Raw genomic sequence first — 24116 nt, 5'->3', positions numbered from 1 at the left:
ATGTGGTTAATAAGAATGAAGAACCTAAAGTGATTCATATCAACAGAGAAGAAGTGTTAAGGAAACTTAATAGACCAAAGGCCAACAATTTTCCAGAACCTGATGGCTCACGTCCAAGAGTTCTAAAAGTAGATGCACTGGTTGTAATTTTCCAAAATTCCCCAGATTCTAGAACAGTCCCGGTGGATTGGAAATTAGCAAATGTAACTGTTAATCAAGAATGGAGGGAGTTAGAAAACAGGGAACAACAAGAATCTGACATAAGTTGTTGGGAAAATACTGAAATCTATTATTAAAGAAGTATTAAAAAATGCATTAGGAAAATCATAAGATGATCAGACACAGTCAACTTGGTTTTACAAAATAGAAATCATGTTTGACAAATTTATTTGTTTTTTTGAGGCTGTAACTAGTAGGGCAGATAAAGGGGAGCCCGTAGATGGAGTAAAATACTTTTGATGAGGTGCCATTCAACACGTTAATCTGCAAGATGAGGGCCACATGGAATTGGGTATAATATATTGCCTGGATGGAAGATTGGTTAATAGACAGGAAGCAGAGTAGGGAAAAACAAAGGATTTTCAAATTGGCAGACTGCAATTAGTGCAATGCAACAGAGATCAGTGCTGGGGTCTCAGCTGTTTACAATCTGTATTAATGACTTAGATGAAGAGATTCAGTGGAAATTTTACAGGCCTCCCCACTGACAGGATTTTCCAGTTCCACTAAAGTCAAAGGCCCTTTTGAATGGCTTGCTGTATTTTCTGGCTCTGCTCCCATTACAATGGGGCCATTGAATGTCGTCCTGAGTGTAATGTAACCAAATTTTCTGATGATACAAAGCTAGGTGGAAATGTAAGTTGTGAGGAGGACACAAAGAGGCTGCTCGGGCTATAGACAGGTCAGGGGAATGGGCAACAATTTAGCATTTGGAGTACAAGTGTGCTTTTATTCAATTTGGTAATAAGCATTGAAAAGCACTACAAAGGACAAAGAAAATTACAGCACAGGAACAGCCCCTTCAGCCCTCCAAGCCTGCACCAACTATGCTGCCCAACTGAACTAAAACCTCGTACCCTTCCGGGAACCATACACTTCTATTCCCTTCCTATTCATACATTTGTCCAGACGCCCCTTAAAAGTCACTATTGTATCTGCTTCCACTACCTCCCCCGGCATCGAGTTCCAGGTACCCATCACCCCCTGTCTAAGAAAATTTGCCTCAGACATCTCCTTTAAACCTTGCCCCTCGCACCTTAAACCTGTGCCCCCTAGTAATTGACTCTTCCACCGTGGGAAAAAGCTTCTGACTATCCACTCTGTCCATGCCCCTCATAATCTTGTAGACTTCTATCAGGTTGACCCTCAACCTCCGTCGTTCCAGTGAGAACGGAGCAAGTTTCTCCAATGTCTCCTCATATCTAATGCCCTCCATACAAGGCAACATCCTGGTAAATCTTTGCTGTACCCTCTCCAAAGCCTCCACATCTTTCTGGTAGTGTGGCAACCAGAATTGAACACTATATTCCAAGTGCGGTCTAACTAAGGTTCTATAAAGCTGCAACGTGACTTGCCAATTTTTAAACTCAGTGCCCTGGCTGATGAAGGCAAGCATGCCATATGCCTTCTTGACTACCTTCTTCACCTGCGTTGCCACTTTCAGTGGCCTGTGTACCTGTATACCCAGATCCCTCTGCCAATCAATACTCTTAAGGGTTCTACCATTTACTATATATTTCCTACCTTTATTAGACTTTCCAAAATGCATTTCCTCACATTTGTCTGGATTAAGCTCCATCTGCCATCTCTCCGCCCAAGTCTCCAACCGATCTATATCCTACTGTATCCTCTGACAGTCCTCATCACTATCCGCAAATCTACCAACCTTTGTGTCGTCCGCAAACTTACTAATCAAACCAGTTACACTTTCCTCCAAATTATTTATATATATTACAAACAGCAAGGTCCCAGCACTGATCCCTGAGGAACACCACTTGTCACAGCATCCATTCAGAAACACACCCTTCCACTGCTACCCTCTGTCGTCTATGGCTGAGCCAGTTCTGTATCCATCTTGCCAGTCCATCCAGATCCTGTGCGACTTCATCTTCTGTACCAGTCTGCCATGAGGAACCTTGTCAAAGGCTTTTCTGAAATCCATGTAGGCAACATCCACTGCCCTACCTTCATCAATCATCTTCATCACTTCCTCGAAAAACTTGATCAAGTTAGTGAGACATGACCTCCCCTTCACAAAACCATCTTGCCTCTCGCTAAAACATAGAATCATAGAAAGTGCAGAAAGAGGCCATCTGGCCCATTGAGTCTGCACTGACCACAATCCCACCCAGGCCCTACCCCCTTATCCCTACACATTTACCCACTAATCCCTCTAACCTATGCATCTCAGGACACTAAGGGGCAATTTTAGCATGGCCAATCAACCTAACCCGCACATCTTTAGACTGTGGGAGGAAACCGTAGCACACAAGGAGAATGTGCAAACTCCATACAGACAGTGACCCAAGCCGGGAATCGAACCCAGGTCCCTGGAGCTGTGAAGCAGCAGTGCTAACCACTGTGCTACCGTGCCGCCCCTTACATCCACTTACTTCCAAGTGGGAGTAAACCTGTCTCAAAGAATCCTCTCCAATAATTTCCCTACCACTGACGTAAGGCTCACCGGCCTGTAATCACCTGGATTATCCTTGCTACATGTCTTAAACAAAGGAACAACGTTGGCTATTCTCCAATCCTCTGGGACCTCCCCTGTAGCCAGTGAGGATACAAAGATTTCTCTCAGGGCCCCAGCAATTTCCTCCCTTGCCTCTCTCAGTATTCTGGGGTATATCCCATCAGGCCCTGGGGATTTGTCTACCTCAATGTTTTTCAAGAACCCCAATACCTCCTCCTTTTTGATCTCAACATGACTCAAACTATCTACACACCCTTCTCCAGACTCATCATCCACCAAGTCCTTCTCTTTGGTGAAATAAAGTACTCATTTAATACCTCGCCCACTTCCTCTGGCACCATGCATAGATTTCCTCCCCTGTCCTGGAGTGGGCCAACCCTCTCCCTGGCTACCCTCTTGCTGTTTATATAAGTATAAAAAGCCTTGGGATTTTCCTTATTCCTGCTGGCCAATGACTTTTCATGACCCTTTTTAGCCCTCCTTACTCTTTGCTTACGTTTCTACTTTCCTTGTATTCCGCACTTGCTTCGTGTGTTCCCAGCTTCCTAGCCTTGACAAATGCTTCCTTTTTCTCTTTGACTAGGCTCACAATATCTCTTGTTATCCAAGGTTCCTGAAACTTGCCATACTTATTCTTCATCCTTATGGGAATGTGCCGGTCCTGAACTCCTATCAACTTACACTTGAAAGCTTCCCACATGCCTGATGTTGATTTTCCCCCAATCTACATTCTTCAGTTCCTGCCTAATATTGTTGTAATTAGTCTTCCCCCAATTTAGCACCTTCACTTGAGGACTACACTTATCTTTATCCATCAGTACCTTAAAGCTTACTGAATTGTTGTCACTGTTCCTGAACTGCTCCCCTACTGAAATGTCGACCACCTGGCCGAACTCATTCCCCAATACCAGGTCCAGTATGGCCCCTTCCCTAGTTGGACTATCTGCATACTGTTTCAAGAAGCCCTCCTGGATGCTCCTTACAAACTCTGCCCCATTCATGCCCCTAGCACTAAGCGAGTCCCAGTCAATATAGGAGAAGTTAAAATCTCCCACCACAACAACCCTGTTAATTGTTTAGAATTGAATTCAGGAGACATTTCTAAACTCAGTGGTTTATGAGTCTTTGCAATATTCTACCCCAGGGAGTTGTGGATGCTCCATTGTTGAATATATTTTTGGCTAAGATAGACAGGTTTTGGTCTTTCAGGGAGTCCAGTAACATGGGCAGCAGGAGGGGAAGTAGAAATGGGACTGAAGACCAGCCATGATTGTACTGAATGGTGGAGAAGGCTCAAGGAGCTGAATAGGCTACTTTTAGTCCGATTTGTTTTTATGAAATATTCCATGACCTGATTCTGAAGTGGAGCAAGCAAGTGACAGAAAGACAGGGAATTAATTATTCTGGGCAACAGTGAGCACAATACAATTAGGTTCCATGTAAGAATAGAAAGCGTAAAATGAAAGTTCAGGACAAAAATATCTATCTGGGAAAAAGCATTCTATGGTGAATTAAAAAATAATCTTCAGTTAAATGGAAGGAAAAATCGGCAAACAGAACTGTACCTCAGGAATGAAAAACATTTCAGCTGGAGATGGAATAGGACTGAATTAAATATATCCTGTTAAGGAAAATAAGGTGTCAAATTCTGGGTTACATATGGTGAATAAGGAGATTAAAATGGCAACAATGCATTTTTGCAGCTCTTTTAATACATAAAATCATCCCAAAGCAACTCACCGAGATGAATAGAAAGAGCACCAAGACATACAAGGCAATATTCGTCAGGGTCCTGAAAACTTTCACAATGAATTAATTATTATTGTCGCGAGATTTTGTGCCCACATCACCATTTGCGCTCATGGCTAACATGGTTGTAAAATTGTCCCTTGAAGTCAGAGACTTGGGGGAGAAGGGGTAGCATATAAATATAAATGTAACTATATTTGGATAAAGACTTGGTGGAGGTGTTGTATTAGGGAGTTCATGATTGAAAGGCTAAAATGGGACTTGGGTAACAGTATCACCCATGTGATGGTGTAAAAGGAGTCACATGACTAGCAGTAGCCTGGTGGTAGTCTGAATGAAGATAGCTCAATCCTTGGACTGTAGAAGCCTATTGTTGTATAATTCAAGATTGCTGTGTAGTAATGACAGAAACTATGATGTAATTCTGTCATTACCGTATAAATGAACACATTTACTCATATTTGGGCTGACATCCTCAGTGAGGGCTGTTGCTTTTAGGGGACAAGCCCTGAGAGTAACAGTTTTCAGTTGATTTCTGATAAGAAGGCACAATGTTCAAATTTATGCCCCATTTGCAACTGACCTGCCAAACTATAAGCAGAAACAGTGTCAAAGCTTGCCTTTAGAATAGTCTTCTGTAATATGGTATGATAAAGTACTTGGAGAACTTCAAGTTAATTAGCGCTAGTCAGAATGGATATAAAAACATAAATATTAAGCAATGGGGTAATGTTGAACTTCTACAAGACCTTAGGACTGTTAGGTTAACCGTGTACACCCTTGGGAACCCCATTAAAGGAAGGATATAGAAACAATGGGTAAACGTAGACTCATTAGGATGTTTCCAAGGATGAGGAGTTACACTCAGTAATAGTGACATCAGGAGTTAGGGCTTTGTTTTCACTTGAGCTGAGAAAATTAACACTTGGAAAGGAATACAGGTGCTGGACATCTGAAACAAAAACAGGAAATGCTGGAAACACTCTGCAGGTCAGGCAACATCTGTGGAGAGAACTAGAGGCAAGTTCATGAGAATTACATCAGAACATTAAGGAGTGACCAAACGGGGGCTTTCAGATGACAAAAACTTTTAAGAGAGCAATTGTTTTCATTGATTGGCAAGATGGTAATGAAGAGACACAAATTTAAAATGGGAGGGTTAGAAAAAAAATCTTTACAGAGATAGGGATTACATTTTACCATAGGCTGTTGTTAGACAAGAGTCCATTAATACTTTATAAAAGATAGATCATTGTTTTAGAAAGAGGGACATCAAAGGCTTTGAAGAATAGGCTGGAGAGGGGGATTAGACTAAGTGGCTTGTAGAGAAAAGCATTGGCACAGACTTGATAGGCCAGATGTGTCCCTGTGTTGCAGCCTTTCAGAATTCTAGTGCAGTAATGTGGCATTTCTTGTTTCCTTCAAAAGCCTTACTGTGCTGCCTGAGTGAGATTGTCAACTGTGCCAATTTTGGTTCAATGCCCACTAGAAACTGGTTTGTGCTTGCCCAACCTCGAATCACAGAAGAACATATGCAGCCAGCTAATGGGCCTTTGTTGAAAATTTCAGACAACTTTTCATCACAAACATTATGTAAATTGGCATTTGTGGTTTCATTTGGTTTAATTAGAATTTATCTGAACAGAACCAACTATAATAAAGTATTGAAAAACTGTGAGCTTGCTAGTTGATCTCCTGTGGTATGGCTTGCAAGCAGAATTTTTCTTTTAACTCTCCTATAACTGTACTGGACCTACCTCCTACCCTCCCTTTCTTCTGCTTTCTCTCTAATTTGGGAAAGGATATATATTCTCCAACTACTTGATATCAGGGACGACCATTGCAAACATAGATTCTTAATAAAGTTAGTGAATACTTTAGGCAATGAAGTCATGTACTGAACAGGATAATGTAAAGTGGGACAGTTATCAGGCATAAATTTCCGTGGTTGCAACCAGCACTCAATGGTACTAAATAAGAACACTTCATTGTTTGAACTGAATTTCAAACACTAATGGCTCATTGGAAAGTGCTGCAAGCCAGATTATTATCTCATTTGGACATGGAACAAGTTCCATACTCTACATACATTAGGTCAAATATTGCAGCAATTTGTGACAAGGAAAAGATATGTGAGTTCTTCACAAATTGCTAGATGACTTGCTTTGTTCTACCATTAGCTTCCACAGGACTGAAAACCTATAACACTGCATGAGCTTCCCCATTGAAATAACTGTCCATCAATTGATTTGCAGTTCTAACATTAAACTCAGTTTACAGGCTCAGAAGGAGAATGATGATGCTACAGAGTCTCACTGTAGCAGGTAGTGAATTAATCCGCCAGGACTGTTAAACTTTTTTTTATTTGTATTGGCAATATTTTTGTGCCAAGTCTTGTCAATGTAGCGAGATAACAATTTTCAGGGTACAAACTTATTTTGATATTCAGAACCGGGCAGCAAGGTGGCACAGTAGTTAGCACTGCTGCCTCACAGCGCCAGGAACCTGGGTTAAATTCCAACCTCGAGTGACTGTGTGGAGTTTGCATGTTCTCCCCATATCTTCATGCATTTCCTCCAGGTGCTCCGATTTCCTCCCACAATCCAAAGATGTGCGGGTTAGGTTGATTGGCCATGGTAAATTGCCCCTTAGTGTCAGGAATTAGCAGGGTAAATACGTGGGGTTACGAAGATCGGGCCTGGGTGGATTGTTTTCGGTGCAGACTCAATGGGCCGAATGGTCTCGTTCTGCACTGTAAGTATTCTATGGAAATGCAAATTAGTTTTTTTCTATTGAGTTACCTTACCTACTCCTGTTGAAGATGTTTCATGTTTACAAAAGTGAAACCGTAAATTCAAAAAATACCCCAAAATTGCAGAACTATTCATTTCCTGCTGAACATATATTACCAATTGGCAACTTTTTTCCATTGAATGTTAACAAAGCATAAACACAGTTGAATCAGGCACAGCTCTGTAAACAAGTCATTTTCAAGCACGTGAGCCCCCAGATGATTTGTTTTGTTCCTTATTGTTATATAAATGTCAGCCATCCTTCCTGGTGACCTACATCCTGTCATTTGCTGCCTTACTTCCTTTTTAAGTCCACAGTGTACACTAAAGCAGCAAACTTCCCATATTCCATGTTATGCAGTCGTTATTCAGTGGAGTGTTTAACTTCTTGATTAGTTGTAATAAGCTGCATAGAAAAACAAAATAAGTTTCTACATTCAACTCTTTAGAAGCAAAGGTGGGGGGCGATTCTCCCAAAAAAATTCTAAGTGTCTAATTCGTGTAAAAACTGAAGTAAATCCCACCTCTTTTTTTAGTGGCAGTTTCAAAATGCATCAGCCACACGCTGTGCACTGCAGAGTACCTCAGCGTGAATCACACTGAAATTTAATGGGTGGAGCTTATTCCCACTGGAGAGGCTGGCAGCATGGCGCTGAGCGGGCCACAGCGCATGCGCTGATCTGTCAGCGCCAAGAACAGCGCATGCACAGTGGCTCCGCACTACCAGCCTCCTGATCACTGGCCAGCCCTGCAATCCCTGCATCGCTGGCTTGCAGAGTTCCCCACGGCCCGACCACTAGCCCCCCAAGCAGGTCCAGCCAGCCTCAACCACCCCCATCCCAAGTCCCTGGATCGTCTCAGTCTCCCCTCCCACCCCCACAGCCCCAATCTCCCGATCCCCCTCCCCACAGACCTGGCCCCGCCTGCAACCCCAACCCCTCCAGTAGGCTGACCCCCCCTACCCCCCTCAACAACCAAATGCCCAGACCCGATCGCTGGCCTCCCTCCCTCTGTCACTCAGCCCGAGTGCAGAGTGGCAGTGGGACACCCCCCACCCCCACAGATCTCATCCCCAGAGGCCCTGTCCCCATTAGGCCCCACCCCCTTGGCACTGCCCATTGCTTAGTGGGCAGTGCCAAGGTGACCCCGGATATTGGCACTTTGCCCCTTGGGCAGTGCCATGAGGCCAAGATTGGCACTGTCAAGATGGCAATGTTCAGGGGGCGCCCGACCCTCTGGGGGGCCTCGATGGCACTCTTTCACTCCAACGGGATCGGGCCACTAGCTCCCCACAACTGGGGAACTATAGTAAACCCCACTGGAGTGAACTACTCCTGGCATGGGGAGACACTAGTGGGTCCGGAGATTTCAGTCCCAAGCCCACTGATGATATTTAAATTGTAGGGAAATTAGAATTTAAATAAATTATGTAGCTCTGTGCCGATCCAGAAATCTGGCTGCCCGAGACTCATGGAGGCTGTGACGCCCAGAGGGAAGCCCACGAAATGGCCTCTGCTTGAGTCTCCCGGCCTGCTGCACTACAAAAGCACCACAGTGGGCTGGGAGAATCACTCCCAGTATCTTTACAAATTACATCTGTTTAGTCTGCACCTGTTGTTCCTGTCCGTAAGCCAGATAAGTTGGTCCGACTTTGTGGATCCTATCAGCTTACAGCCAACAGGGGCTCTAAGCTTGACAGATACCCCATGCCCCTGGTTGAAGACTGTGCACCAGGCTAACTGGGGGCCAAACATTTTCAAAATTGGACATGAGCCATGTGTATCTCCAACTTGAATTGGACAAGCTTTCCCAAAAGCGTGTAACAATTAATATACACAAAGGTCTATTTGAGTATACTCGCTTGGCCTTTGGTGTCTCATCTGCATGTGGGATTTTTCAATGGGTTATGGAGAACGTACTCCAAGGGTTACCTCAGCTAGCGTGTACCTGGATGATGTCTTGATTACAGGAACTTCAGAACATGAACACCTAACAAACCTGAACGAGGTCTTATGGTGATTTTCAGAGGTTTGGTAACGCCTGAAAAGGGAAAAATGGATCTTCCAAATAAGTGCCATGACCCATTTGGGCTATTGGGTGGATGGCAAGGGCCTTCAACTGGTGAAGGTAACTCTAAGGAACATTATGGAATTGAAATCTTTCCTGGGGTTAATGAATTATTGTGGAAGTTTATTCCTGATTTAGCTTCTTTGCTGGTTTCCTGCATACCCTATTATTGAAATATCAAACTGGTTTTTGGGGTGCTACAGCTGGAGGTTTTCAACAGAGTTAAACAGTAACTTTTGTCCTCTAATTTATTGACTCATTTTGACACCAAAAAGAACCTCATCTTGACATGCTCTGCCTTGCCTTACGGAGTTAGGGCAGGACTGGCACATCGCTACAGATATGAGACAGAGAAGCCTATTGCGTACACATCCAGGACCCTCTTGGACACTGAGCGGAGGTATTTCCAAAACAAGCAAAAGGGATGAACCATTGTCTTTGGCATTAAAATGTTCCATCAATACATCTTAATTTATTTTTTAAACCATGGAAGGGCTGCTTTTCTTGTTTTTGCACCAGAAAGGAATGTGCAACTGTTGCAGAGTATACATTCATTCCTTAAATATCAGCCATTGCCTACCCACCGTCATGCCTTTCACTGAAGTGTCCCAACCTACCTTAGCCAACTTGCACCTCATGCCTTTGTAGTTTCCTTTGTTTAGATTTAGGATGGTAATTTCAAATTGGACTTCTTCATTTTCCATCCCAATGAAGAATTCTATCATATTATTGTGACTGTTCCCTAAAGGACACCACACAACTAGATTTTTAATTAATCCTTTCTCATTGCATAATGCCAAATCTGGGTAGTATATTTCCGAGTTGGTTCCTCGTCATACTGGTCTAAAAAAAACCATCTGGTGCTTATGTGGACATCATTAAGCGGGGGTTTGCATTGGGTTTAGCTGTGCCACTTTATTATTCTAAATCCTTATATGATATCCTTATGTGATATCCTATCACACACGTTAGCTATTTTAAAAGGCATTAAATCAATAAAGCATTGCGTGATTTTCTTGGGAATTAATTTAAAACAGCTACTTTGATCTGTGCCTCAATGATAGTGAAGGCCAGGGTTTGCAGTTACTTTCATTCTAAAGAACTGTCATATTTGGAGCCTATTGCTTACTGTATGAAAACACTTGCTCCGCCCTTTCGCCTCTAGAACCTGAGGCCAACACTTTCCAAGGCAGAGGGAACAGCAGTTTATTCTGTTCAATAGAGCAATAGACTATCATCCGGTGGCTCTGACCTCCATCATTATGAAGTACTTTGAAAGGTTAGCCATGGCACAAATCAGTTCCAGCCTCCCAGATTGCCTGGATCCACCACAGTTCACCTACCACTGCAACAGGTCCACAGCAAATGCTATCACCCTGGCCCTACACTCAACCCTGGAACATCTAGACAATAAAGACACCTATGTCAGACTCCTATTTATTGACTTCAACAATTATTCCTACAAAACTGATCTCCAAACTCTGTGGCGTGGGGCTTGGCTTCTCCCTCTGCGACTTTCTAACCCAGAGACCGCAATCAGTAAGGATAGGCAACAACACCTCCTCCACGCTCAACCTCAACACAGCATTAAAAGGCTGTGTCCTCAGCCCCCTACTATACTCCTTATACACCTATGACTGTGTGGCAAAATTCCCCTCCAACTCAATTTTCAAGTTTGCTGATGACACCACCGCAGTGGGTCGGATCTCAAACAATGATGGGACACAGTACAGGAAAGAGATAGAGAATCTGGTGAAACTGGTACAGCGAAAATAATCTCTCCCTCAATGTCAACAAAACAAAGGAGATAGTCATCGACTTCAGGAAGTGCAGAGGAGGACATGCCCCTGTCTACATCAATGGGAACAAAGTGGAAATGATCAAGAGCTTCAAGTTTCTAGGTGTCCAGATCACCAACAACCTGTCCTGGTCCCCCCATGCCGATTCTAGTTAAGAAAGCCCCCCCAATGCCTCTACTTTGTCAGGAGGCTAAGGAAATTTGGCATGTTTGCTACGACACTCACCACCTTTCAGAGTTGCGCCTTGGAAAGCATTCTTTCTGGTTGTGTCACAGCTTGGTATGGTTCCTGCTCTGTCCAAGACCGCAAAAAACTACAAAGGGTCATGAACAAAGCCCAATCCATCACGCAAACCAGCCTCCCATCCATTGTCTACATTTCCCGCTTCCTTGGAAAAGCAGCCAGCATAATCAAGGACCCCACACACCCCGGACATACTCTCTTTCATATTCTTCCATCGGAAGAAAAATACAAAAGTCTGAGGACACGTACCAACCGTCTCAAGAACAGCTTCTTCCCTACTGCCATCAGACTTTTGAATGGACCCACCTCATATTAAGTTGATCTTTCTTTACACCCTAACTATGACTATAACATTACATTCTGCACTCCCTTCTTTCCTTCTCTATGTACGGTATGCTTTGTCTCTATCGCGCGCAAGAAAATACTTTTCACTGTATATTAATAAATGTGAAAATAATAAATCAAATCAAATCAATAACAGGCTGCAAATTATTTGTGAAGTCTCAATCCAGTTCCCAGTAGGTATGAAATTATAAGCATAAAACTGCTTTCAAATTTTGCTTTCTTGGGAATTAACAATCTGCCACCGAGCATCCAGTGCTACCATTGATGAGGAGATCAAACATCAGGTCAGCTGCACCAGCTCAGCCTTATACAAATGATGATAGACTGTATTTGACAACAAAAAACTCCACCAGTCATTAGTGTACAGAGCAGTTGTCACCACACTCCTGCGCCGCAGTGAGACCTGGACTGCATATCAGCAACAGATAATTATTGCTGATTATTACAACAGAAATTTTGTCAGCAAAGCCCTTTCCTCATTCAATGGATAGACCCTCAAACAAATGCTAGCATCCTTCTTGAAGCCAGCTCTGCAAGCATTCAGCCAAAACCCCTGAAAAATCAACTTCAATGGACTGAACATTGTGTCTAGATGGCTGAAAAGCATCTCCCCTGCCAGTTTAAAGTTTATTTATCAAAGTCACAAGTAGGCTTACATTAATACTGCAATAAAGTTACTGTGAAAATCCCCTAGTCACCACACTTCGGCGCTTATACACTGGGTACACTGAGAGAGAATTTAGCATGGCCAATGCACTTAACCAGCACATCTTCGGACTGTGGGAGGAAACCAGAGCACCCAGAGGAAACCAGTAGACACAGGGAGAAGGTGCAAACTCCGCACAAACAGCACCCAAGCTGGGAATCAAACTGTGTCCCTGATGCTGTGAGGCAGCAGTGCCAATCACTATGCCACTGTGCCACCCCCCAGGTCCTAATTTCTCCACTCTTAAATGGCCAATGTTCTGGGAAAGATAAAGAAAACACTTCAAAGACACTTTGAAGCTCCACTTAAAGTGTGACAGCATTAACCTGAATGACTGGGAGAAACTTGCGACCAATCTTTCAAAATGGCAACACCTTATCCATCATGTTGCATCACACTTTCAGTCACAATGTCTTAATGATGAGGCAGAGCAGCGGCAAAGAAAAGAGGAAGCAAATCCTGGACTCCGGTTGCCACCAGCTTGTTGGACATCTTGCCTCATATGTCCAAAGGTCTGATGATTGAAAATCTGCCTGTTCAGTCTCATAATGACCCATGGCAGAAACTCATGACCCTGAGTAGGTGTCATCCTCAAATCAAAGGACAACCGATGATGACTTAATATCCATATGGAAGTTATTGAGTATATGAATAGAAATATCATAATGTTGTATTAAAGCTCCTCTTCTAATGTTCTGCACCAGATTCATAATATGTATGAATTATTATAATCAAATGGCCAACATGCACCATGTTTGGCATTGTAATTTCCAATGTAGACACTAAATGTAACATGGAGAATGTCAGTTTTCACATTTCCAATCACAAATTGCAGATTACAGTTTCAACTTTAGCATCATTCTATGTTGTGCTTGTTCTTATAAAATGTTTCTTTGGCCTCAATTTAACTGTCTTTAATCATAGAAGCCCCATAGTGCAGAAAGAGGCCATTTGGCCCATCGAGTCTGCACCGACCACAATCCCACCCTGGCCCTACCTCCTTATCCCTACATATTTACCCGCTAATCCCTCTAACCTATGCATCTCAGGACACTAAGGGGCAATTTTAGCATGGCCAATCAACCTAACCCACACATCTTTGGACTGTGGGAGGAAACCGGAGCACCCAGAGGAAACCCACGCAGACACGGGGAGAATGTGCAAACTCCACACAGACAGTGACCCAAGCCGGAATTGAACCCAGGTCCCTGGAGCTGTGAAACAGCAGTGCTAACCACTGTGCTACGTGCCGCCCCTTTTTAATGGTTTTAAAATTTGCCTTTAGGTATTAAGATAAACAGTGATACCTACCACAGATTTTATTTTGCCACATATCTCATGTCTCAACGTTGTTAGCAAAGTAATGATTGTCTGCTATATAGGCTGAATCTTTCCAATTAAGGTAGATACAATGAGGAAGTAATACACAGAGCTTTGATTTGAAATGTATTTTTTATATAATGGTTCTTTATTAAGATTAAACAGAGATTACAAAGCATAATGTGAAAAGTGCTGTTGAACAGAATTAAATGTGGCATAACTTTGAAGTAAAAATATTTCCAAACAAAGCAAATCATTAATAGCTAATTGCTATCATTCTGAATAAGCAAACTGGTTCAATTAGTTTAGCAGTTTACTAAAGAGACGCTGTTGCAGACTAATTGTTGAGGTTTTAATTTTAAAATGAATGCGAGAGTATCTATGAATTATTATAATCATAGTGGCCAACACCAATCAGCAAGTGTACAACTGATCAGTTTCTTTACCATGTTTGATATAGAAAAAATATGATAGGTCATAGAATCATAGACCCATACAATCCTTCCAGTGCAGAAGGAGGCTATTCTGCTCATCGAGTCTGCACCAACAACAATCCCACTTTGGCCCTATCCCTGTCACCCCACATATTTACCCTGCTAATCCCTCTAACCTATGCATCCAGTAAGGAGCAATTTAGCATGGGCCAATGCACTTAATCCACACTTAACCCGCAAAGTTTTACCAACGTGAGCATATTACAATAGCATCTGGAATAGTGTATTGCTTTTCATGACTCTCACCTAGCCAGGAGACTCACTGAAACATATATAGTTACTCTACTCTATACAAAGACGATATGCATAACAGGTTTTAAGACAAAATTAATACGAACAGCTTTTTAACTTTTAGATTGTGGAATAACAATTTACTCACTGTCAAAACCATTTTTTTCATAGTTTACTGATATAGTTACATATCCGTTGACCATCAGTACAGAGCCCAATACTGACTGTATTTCCATAAAATGGTCATCAGGGGACTCGTAGTACGAGGCTAAAGATATTGGATAAAGACATTGGATTCTACAATGAAACCTTTACTGACGTAGAGATTAAATGAAAAATTGGAGAGATGGTATTGACTATTAGGATAATCATTGCACACAGATGGTGAAATGACAAGATTATAGAGAGCAAAATCAAATCAAACATTTAAATGACAGATAATGTAATTGATAAATTGTGTTGATCTACAAAGAACAATTGGCATCCACAACCCTGCCTGTGGTTTCCAGGCAACAGCTTCTACACACCCCAATTAAATATGTCCTAAAACAGGAATCCTTTACCATGGAAGAGTCAGAGGTTAGAGTAAATCCAGAATTATTAACTCGTTTTGTGTCTGCAGAATTGCAGCTGGAAATAAATTCAAACTTTGTTTTTCTCTCCGTGATCTAATTTAACACGCTTCAGAGACAGGAACCAATCTGTCTGTTATCACACTTTTAATGTGGAGGTGCCGGCGTTGGACTGGGGTAAACACAGTAAGAGTTTTAACAACACCAGGTTAAAGTCCAACATGCTACCAAATAAACCTGTTGGACTTTAACCTGGTGTTGTTAAAACTCTTACTGTGATCACACTTTTAAAGCAGTGCCACTTAGATGCAATATTGTGGATTATTATTGCTAGACAACTAATTGTTATTTCTTTCATTCTAATTAAATAGTACACAGACTTATTTATTCTCTACATTAAAATCTAAGTGGCTTCACTGATTTGTTCATCTGTTTAACGGCTGTCTAATTTCCTGTTCCACAGAGTTTAAGCAGAGTAGTCTTGTAATCTCCAGAAGTTTCATCCTAAAGCCAGAAATAGACGGTAAAATTTCATTCAGACATAAATTTAAAATTACAATGTTGAAACAGTCAAAATATACTCACCAAAAATAGTTAAGTGTAAAACTAAAACCCTGCACATGAAAACCTTTCCTTTTCTGCCGTTTTTCTTTGATAAGAGTAAATTACCCTCCTAAATCTCAACCCAATTTGTATTGTTCAAAGAAGTGCCTCGATGAGCTGAGTGAGAGTAAGTTCAGGCTGGAGAGGGAAATGTAGAGTCCGACAGTGAGTTATGAGGAGTTAATGGAACTGGAGGTGAACATTTTGGATGTGTGATGGTAGGAGAGAAGGAAGAGCTGGACCTGGGAAGTCGGCCCACCACCACATTGTGCCGAGTGTGGGAGTGATGCGAAGTGGGGTGCAGTGATCTTTAAATTAAGTTTATGGCTTGTGGAAGTCAAGGCATATCTATGTCAGCTTGTGGTAAAGGAAGTTACGAGTTTGCACAGATGATTTCACTGCAGTTTTATTCCTTACAGCAAATGAAATAACAATCATCAAGAAACACAATAGTTAAAATGACACTATTAATAATAGCTTTCTTCTCAATTTAAGCTACATTAGCAGCCACGTCTCAAAGAAAGTTTATTATGCTGCATGAAATTTGGTTAAATAAATATCGGCAATGCAATTGGGGAGTAACTTGAAACACAAAGGAAAATTTTGCATAATATGATTGTTTATTTTCACCTTTTCCCTATTCATCAATTCGAAAAGCACAGACACGTAATCAATGAAGAAGAAAACTGGCTGAAGGCTCAATGGTCACAACATAGATGCCAGATCCAATCTACATGCCGGGTAAAATAAATTTCACCATAAAGACACAAGGATAAGTTCAGATCTCTTACAGGTTCACTCGAGCTGGATTTTAGGGTGGGGGGGGGGGAAGAGGACTTGATAGGGTGGGTAGTTTACCGCCATCCTACCCATGCCCAATTCATTCCCCATAGTATGGGGGTTGGGTAAGATGCCAATTGGCTGCTCACCCTTCGAATTACTGCAATCCTCATTGGTCACTTAAGGACCTCAATCTGCCTCTACTGCTATAATATGCAGTAAAAGGAGGGCGAGGGTGGGAGGGCTGTTTTTTCATCAAAGTTGATAAACAAGGCAGGCTGCAATGGGGGGCTGGGGGGGGGGGGGGGGGGGGTGGGGGCGGCGGGGGGGGGGATGGAGGTTTTTACATCCTTTGAGGGGGAGTCCACAGAGCTCTGAGTGCCCGATCCCTTACTGCCCAAAAACCTTAGGACCTACCCAGGTCTGATGTCCAACTTCAATCTTTTTGTGGCTGCGTACAGTCACAACAGTGCCCACAACTGAATTATGACACAGCCGAGACTATAAGAGCAGATAACCAACCAGATTAATGCCAGCCTAATTGGTCGGTTTGTTGCCAACCTTTCTAACAAGAGGGGGGTGGGTGAGCAATAAAGCCTCTGATAAATTCAGCCCAGAGTGGAACTCAGCAAGAGCACCACAGAACACTGTAACCGAATTCTCTGATCTGAACTCTTGTCATGTGAAGCACTTCACTGGGAAAACAGGATCACTGAATAATTCTATTAAACAAATTTTAGTTATTTTTGGCCAATCTGAGTGCAGTCATTGCCGTTACTATTCAAAACTCAATGAGATACATTTCCTGAGTAAGCTCCAATGACAAGCCAACACTGATGTGTACCTCAACAGGTTTAGGCTTAAATCTAAGTATGATGATGTTCACATTGAAAATTTAACAATTATGAAAACATTGCCCGTAGACATTAAGGAGCCATGTATCGCTGATGATCAAGAAATCAACGGCAAATACATTATTCTTTAATCTGTAATTAAACAAAACAATAAAATACATTCTATTCTCAGTTTTATCCCAAATTATTTAACATCAATGATTTGAGCTTTTTAACATGATCATAAACAAATAAATTACATGTTACTCATGACAGAACAGGGATGTGAAAATTAATATTAGCATCATACTCTTCGACTGAATATGTGTAACTGATCAATAATCCTTACAGAGTTGTTTTAGTTAATGTGAGCAGTAACAAATTTTGTTGTACTGAATTTACAATAGGAAGTATTTCCCATATTCATGTCGTGTGAAAACTCTAAGAAGAAAATGCTTCCTGGTAAAATATGGGCATATTTTCCTTGTCCAATTTCTTCAGAGTTCTGCCATTATTCCCACTTTCCGCATGAAGTGGCTAATTAAAACCAAGAGCTCCTCAATGCGCAGTTCTACGGGATCGAGGGGTTTCCTGTAGAATTACTCATTGATTAGCTACAATGCTATTTTTAAGTGCAGCGACTTCCTGTAAAGAGGCACAATTTGAAATAACAGGGAGGTGGGAAGAGAAGGTGGAAAAGTGATGAATACTTCTTATTAGATTTTCTTCACCAGAGTTTAACTGAGTGAAGAGTTTTATACTGAAAGTAATTTTCCACACAAACAATTTCCTGCTCTTCCAAGAAATGAACTAAAAACAGAGGAAAGCCAAGAGACTTGAAAGAATCATGTAAGGGGATGAAAAAAGGGGGAAAATGTTTAATAAAGCTGGAAGAAAAGATCAGAGCAATTAAAGGAAACAATGAAAATAACATAGTCTATTTGAATCACACTAATGCTAATACTACACTAATAAACAGTTATATGGTCTGATACAAAGTTAACTTTAGGAGAAGGAGTTCCATCCTGCAACCAGGTAATTTTTTTAAGAAAAGGACTTTTACACATTTCTTGCATTCCTGATGAATTGGTGGAAGAGGACACTGAGGTCCAGCAGAGGACATTTTGACTGAATCCCAGTTTCAAACAGGAGGAGTTTTAAGGTAGGGTCTAATAGCTGACTATCGCTTAAGTAAAGGTAAAGTTGACATAGTCCCAGGTGACTGTAGGCTGATCTCCCCTTTGAGGGGGAGAGCTGACTGCTGGTGATTTAACCTGAAGATCACCACCCCTAAGGTGAGGGGCAAGGTTGAGAAGGTGAGCCTTCTTAAGCAGTCTGCTCATTGTACAAATGCCCTGTTTGTAAGGGAGATAACATAGTACCCAGCCCCCTCCCCCCCCCCACCCACCATTGTCCCACATCAACTCTTTTTTATTTCCCCCAATACTGTGAGATACTTGAGTGCTAATTGGAGTAGATTTTTGTCTTCATTCAATAGTAGGAACTATAACAAAGTGAATTGCATCCCAGTTATAAAATCTATCAGTAAAGATGGAACTTTATTCCTTGATGTCTTACCTCAGTACTTCCCCATTATGGAAGTCTACATTTCTTCTACCTAACCTAGTGCTCCTGCTAAGTAGTTCCTCAGTGGAAATAAGAAATCTGGTAGCTGTTCAAACTGTATTCTTGATTGATGAATACATTTACTTGTATGAAAGGCAGCCCTCCTTTGCAGCAATCCTTGATTTGCATCTCTAGAGCTGTATTCTCAAAAGGATCTGTCCTGCTCTTTTTTCCTTCTTGCTGCCATCCTGACCTCCTATTAACAAGTGTTTTAAATTGGCAATGTGCAGCTCAGTATTAATTGTGAATAACAACTCTTTGAAAGCTGCCAACTTGCCAAGTATGTCCACACACTCAATGCCCCCCTATTCATCAAGCATTTTACACCTGCAATATTTTCTTATTACAATGAGCAACTTCACAAAAGCATGCAAATGTCATCTTTTGCTCAGCTTGTATGCGAAATGCATTAAATCCCATTGGTGTTATGATGGGATCATATAATTGGCCTCAATATGAATGTATCTTTATCACTGGAAAGTTCTTTTAAAATCCATTATTCACATGAACATTTAAAAAGAAATCAGATTTTAAACCCGACTCAAATCCATCATCAAACTCTGAACTGAAAGAAATTACATTTGGAACTGTAATTCTCAGTAAAATAATAAACAGCATTTGGCTCTGAAGTAAGTTAATTCTGGCAGTTTGCTGTTGGCTATCTAAAGCACTCACTGTGAGCTGTGAGAGACTCAGTGCTGACTTACAATCTGAACAGAAAGGATCAATATTTTAGCATTTTTATATTCACGTCCCAGAATTATTGAAAGTCATAATGAATTCATTCGGTAGTTTTATCTGGTTCATTTGTTGCTGATCATAGTGCATTCAAAGGCCCCTTGCGTTTGTGTCTGCTGAAGTACATGGAAGTTAACAAAGAGGCTTTGATGACAGAGACTGGGGAGGAAAACATTTGAGAAAAAGCTACGTTTACCATCAAAGATTACAGACCTACCTTGACCGTAGCATACAAGGATCTGCCATATAGTTTCAAATACTCGTCTTGAATATCCAGGAGGTCAATTTCTGACCTGCTGACCATGATTCTTGAAAGAGTTTTCTCATCAGTGCCAAGACCCTGTAAAAGAATCCCATGCTCTTATTTTATCAGTGTCACTGATTGCATTGGTTTGTGAATGTAAGTCAATTAGATATGCGGTGTATCTGCATGCATGGCCTTTATGGTCACCACTGATCTGGTCTGAATGCTAGAATTTGCAATTGTAAATTCACCATATTAAAATCAGAACATCTTTTGGTTCAACATCATTGTGGTGTTTATTAGTTCAGTCACATTTTATGTGGAAGATTTTGAATCACTCAGTATGGTATAAATGAGGATGTGGTACTGGAAAATAGTGGGGATTGATTTACTGCACCATTCGCACTGATTGCCCAGGCATTCATTTCTTCCCTTGGGTCCACCCCTGGTGGCCAGCACACCTCTGTGACTTAGCCATTCCAATGTTCAAACTGGAGTCCTATATGACTTAGCCATTTCAATGTTCAAATTGGAGTCCTATGACACATCCAGGAGTGCTGGTGCTAGCTTAAGTCAGCATGTGCTGTGCACCTGCAACCCAGTAGCAATTGATAGTCCAGCTGAAGTGAGCCCAGAAGATAAGTTTTCATTTATTTTTCTGGAGCTGGAGGAGCAGAGTACTGCTCTCGGCTCCACAAAATCTATCTAAGTCACTGTCACAATGAGTCCACCCTTTGCTAAGAGTGGACCACACTCCCATCCCTTTTCACTGATCTACTTTTTGCATTGAGTCAGCTGCCAAACCATCTAATTTTTGCATGTACTGCTTGCCAGCTGAATGGAAATGAGGTCTACCTACAAAATGGACTGGGCCTCCTATCAGGATGCAGTATCTATCCATATGGCCTTTATCACTCCAAAGAAGATAAGAACATAGGAACCAGGAGCGGAGTAGACCACCTGGCCCTTCGAGCCTGCTCCGCCATTCAATAAGATCATGGCTGATCTTTTCGTGGACTCAGCTCCACTTACCCGCCCGCTCACCATAACCCTTAATTCCTTTATTGTTCAAAAATATATCTATCTTAAAAACAGTCAATGAGGTAGCCTCAACTGCTTCACTGGGCAGTGCATTCACAAAGATTCACCTTTGAGAAGTTCCTCCTCAACTCAGTCCTAAATCTGCTCCCCTTATTTTGAGGCTATGCCCCCTAGTTCTGGTTTCACCCGCCAGTGGAAACAACTTCCCTGCTTCTATCTTATCTATTTCCTTCATAATTTTATATGTTTCTATAAGATCTCCCCTCATTCTTCTGAATTCCAATACTCAGTCTCTCCTCATAAGCCAATGGTCTCAACTCCAAAATCAACCTAGTGAATCTCCACTGCACCCCCTCCAGTGCCAGTATATTCTTTCTCGAGTAAGGAGACCAAAACCGTACACAGTACTCCAGGTGTGGCCTCACCAGCACCTTATACAGCTGCATCATAACCTCCCTGTTTTTAAACTCCATCTCTCTAGCAATGAAGGACAAAATTCCATTTGCCTTCTTAATTACCTGCTGCACCTGCAAACCAACTTTTTGCGATTCATGCACAAGGACACCCAGGTCCCTCTGCACAGCGGCATGCTGCAATTTTTTACCATTTAAACAATAGCTCAGTTTGCTGTTTTTCCTACCAAATTGGATGACCTCACATTTACCAACATTGTACTCCATCTGCCAGACCCTTGCCCACTCACTTAAACTATCCATAGCCCTCTGCAGACTTTCAGTGTCCTCTGCACACTTTGGTCTACCACTCATCTTAGTGTTATCTGCGAACCTTGACACTACACTTGGTCCCCAACTCCAAATCATCTGTAGTAAATTATAAACAATTGCGGTCCCAACGCTGATCCCTGAGTCACACCACTAGTCATTGATCGCCAACCAGAAAAACACCCATTTACCCCCACTCTTTGCTTTCTGTTAGTTAACCAATCCTCTATCCATGCTAATACATTACCCACAATGTCGTGCACCTTTATCTTATGCAGCAGCCTTTTGTGCAGCACCTTGTTGAATGCCTTCTGGAAATCCAGATGCACCACATCCACCAGTTCCCCATTGTCCACAGCGCTTGTAATCTCCTCAAAGAATTCCAGTAAATTAGTTAAACATGACCTGCCTTTCATGAACCCATGCTGCGTCTTCCCAATGGGACAATTTCTATCCAGGTGTCTCGTTATTTCTCCCTTGATGATAGATTCACCATTTACCCCACTACAGAAGTTAAGTTAACCAGCCTATAGTTACCTACATTTTGTCTACCTCCTTTTTAAACAGTAGCATCACATTTGCGTTTTCCAATCTACTGGAACCGCTCCAGAGTCCAGCAAATTTTGGTAAAGTACCACCAGTGCACTTACTATTTCCCCCACCATCCCTTTTAGTACCCTGGGATGCATTCCATCAGGGCCAGGAGACTTGTCGACCTTTCGCCCCATTAGCTTGCCCAACACTACTTCTTTAGTGATAATGATCATTTCTAGGTCCTCACCTGCCATAGCCTTCCTGTCATCAATTTTTGGCATGTTATTTGTGTCTTCCACTGTGAAGACTGACACAAAATACCTGTTCAATGCCTCGGCCATTTCCTCATTTCCCATTCTTAAATCCCCCTTCTCATCCTCTAAAGGACCAATGTTTTCCTTAGCCACTCTTTTTTGTTTTATATATTTGTAGCAGTTTTCATGTTGTATTGTCTTTAGATAAGCAGCAGAATTATAGCTGTATTTACATTGGTTAAACATTTTTTGGAGGAAGCCGTTTTGCAACACCTCAGGTCTCCAATTTCATACAGTATGAAGCCAGTTTTTTAATCTTTAAGATTAAAGTATCTTTAATCTCCAGCATTATTTATGACACTAATAAATAAACTTTAGTGAATACCTGCCTGCATCTTTGCAGAGTTGAAAATTGATTTTGGGCTTTGGTGCAAAATGGGTACTTAAAATCGGGCATGTACTTTACACCCTGGAAGATATTTGTTCCTTTCTTTTATTGAAAGCTTTCAAAAAGAAAATCTAATGAGATCTAAAGCTGGCTGCTGATTTGCTTTTGTCCATTCTGTTCTGATTCCCAAGACCAATGTTATTCCCTTTGCTTTTGGATTTTTAAAATTACATAGTAACAATTCCAATGCTTCAATATAATAAATACAACAAAAAAGAAATAATTATGAAAAGATTAATATGACACTATAGTAGTGGCTGCAATGATGATACACTTGGGCACATACATTGCATTATTTTCAAATGGCCACTTATATACAAAAAATTGCTGTTGACCTATTTCCAAACGGATAGTTAGTGCTCTGCTGTCACATTCCTCTCTCCCCAACTAAATGGAGTCAGTAATCCATTTAAAATACATCTCTGTTCAATTCTGGAGAGAAAAATTTCATGTGTACATGTTGACATTCACAAGATAACACATCCAACAACAATTTCCCAGCTCACATATATAGCAAAATGCAATAATAATAGGCCTAATTCTATGTGTCTAACAGAGTCTTGAAATATGATTAAACCAATCAACATTAATATCAAAAATTATTTAAGCTAAAACAAAACTCATTCACTTCAGATGTGAACAAGGAATAAATTCAAGAATTTTAGAAGCCCAATTGCAGATTTATATTCCGAGGATGGGCCAGAACAGAAAGTCACAAGGAAAAATTCACTTTTTAAAAAATGAAACAATAATTCTGGACAGAGAGTAAACATTGCACAGGAAAGAAGAAGAAAGTGCACTTAGACGAGTGATTGGGACAGGCACATGAATGCATGAAGCATTCAAATAAGATGGATGAACTATGGCACGAATAGAGATAAATGGTTTATATCTAATTACCATTTCTCAGAGACATGGCTACAAGCTGACTAAGGTTGGAAAATAAATATTGCAGTATACATAACATTTTGAAAAGGCAGAATGGAAAAGGGAAAGGAGTAATCCTGATAGTAAAGATGAAATAAGGCCAATAGTGAGAAAGGATCTTGGTTCTAAAGATCAGCAAGTAGAATCAGTTTGAGCAGAGATTAGGAATAATAAAGATCATAGGGCCCTAGAAGTAGTTATACTGTTGGGCAGAGCATCAAGCAAAAAAAAAATTGGAGCTTGTAAGAAAGGCAATGTAACAACAGTGGGGAATTCAATCTTCATATCAATTGAAGAAATCAAGTTGGCAAAAGTAGTCTTGAAGATTAGTTTGTAGAAAGCTTTCATGACAG

The 24116-nt window shown here is 41.3% G+C and overlaps 1 protein-coding gene across 1 annotated transcript in view; it reads right to left on the bottom strand.

Annotated features, from left to right (window-relative positions):
• Nucleotides 1–15457: 15457 nt before the first annotated feature.
• The window catches only part of anxa3a (annexin A3a), a 41778-nt gene continuing 33119 nt past the window's right edge, over nt 15458–24116 (bottom strand). Inside the window, exons 11-12 of the mRNA XM_078214860.1 lie at nt 19811–19933; nt 15458–15517 (exon numbers count right to left, since the gene is read on the bottom strand). Coding sequence (XP_078070986.1) covers nt 15458–15517; nt 19811–19933 — 183 coding nt within the window. The remainder of the gene's footprint in view (nt 15518–19810; nt 19934–24116) is intronic.

This window comes from Mustelus asterias, chromosome 1 (genome assembly GCF_964213995.1).
Source record: "Mustelus asterias chromosome 1, sMusAst1.hap1.1, whole genome shotgun sequence".
NCBI lineage: Eukaryota > Metazoa > Chordata > Chondrichthyes > Carcharhiniformes > Triakidae > Mustelus > Mustelus asterias.
Note: the sequence above shows the minus strand (reverse complement) of the source record. Positions and strands in the feature narration are given on the sequence as shown.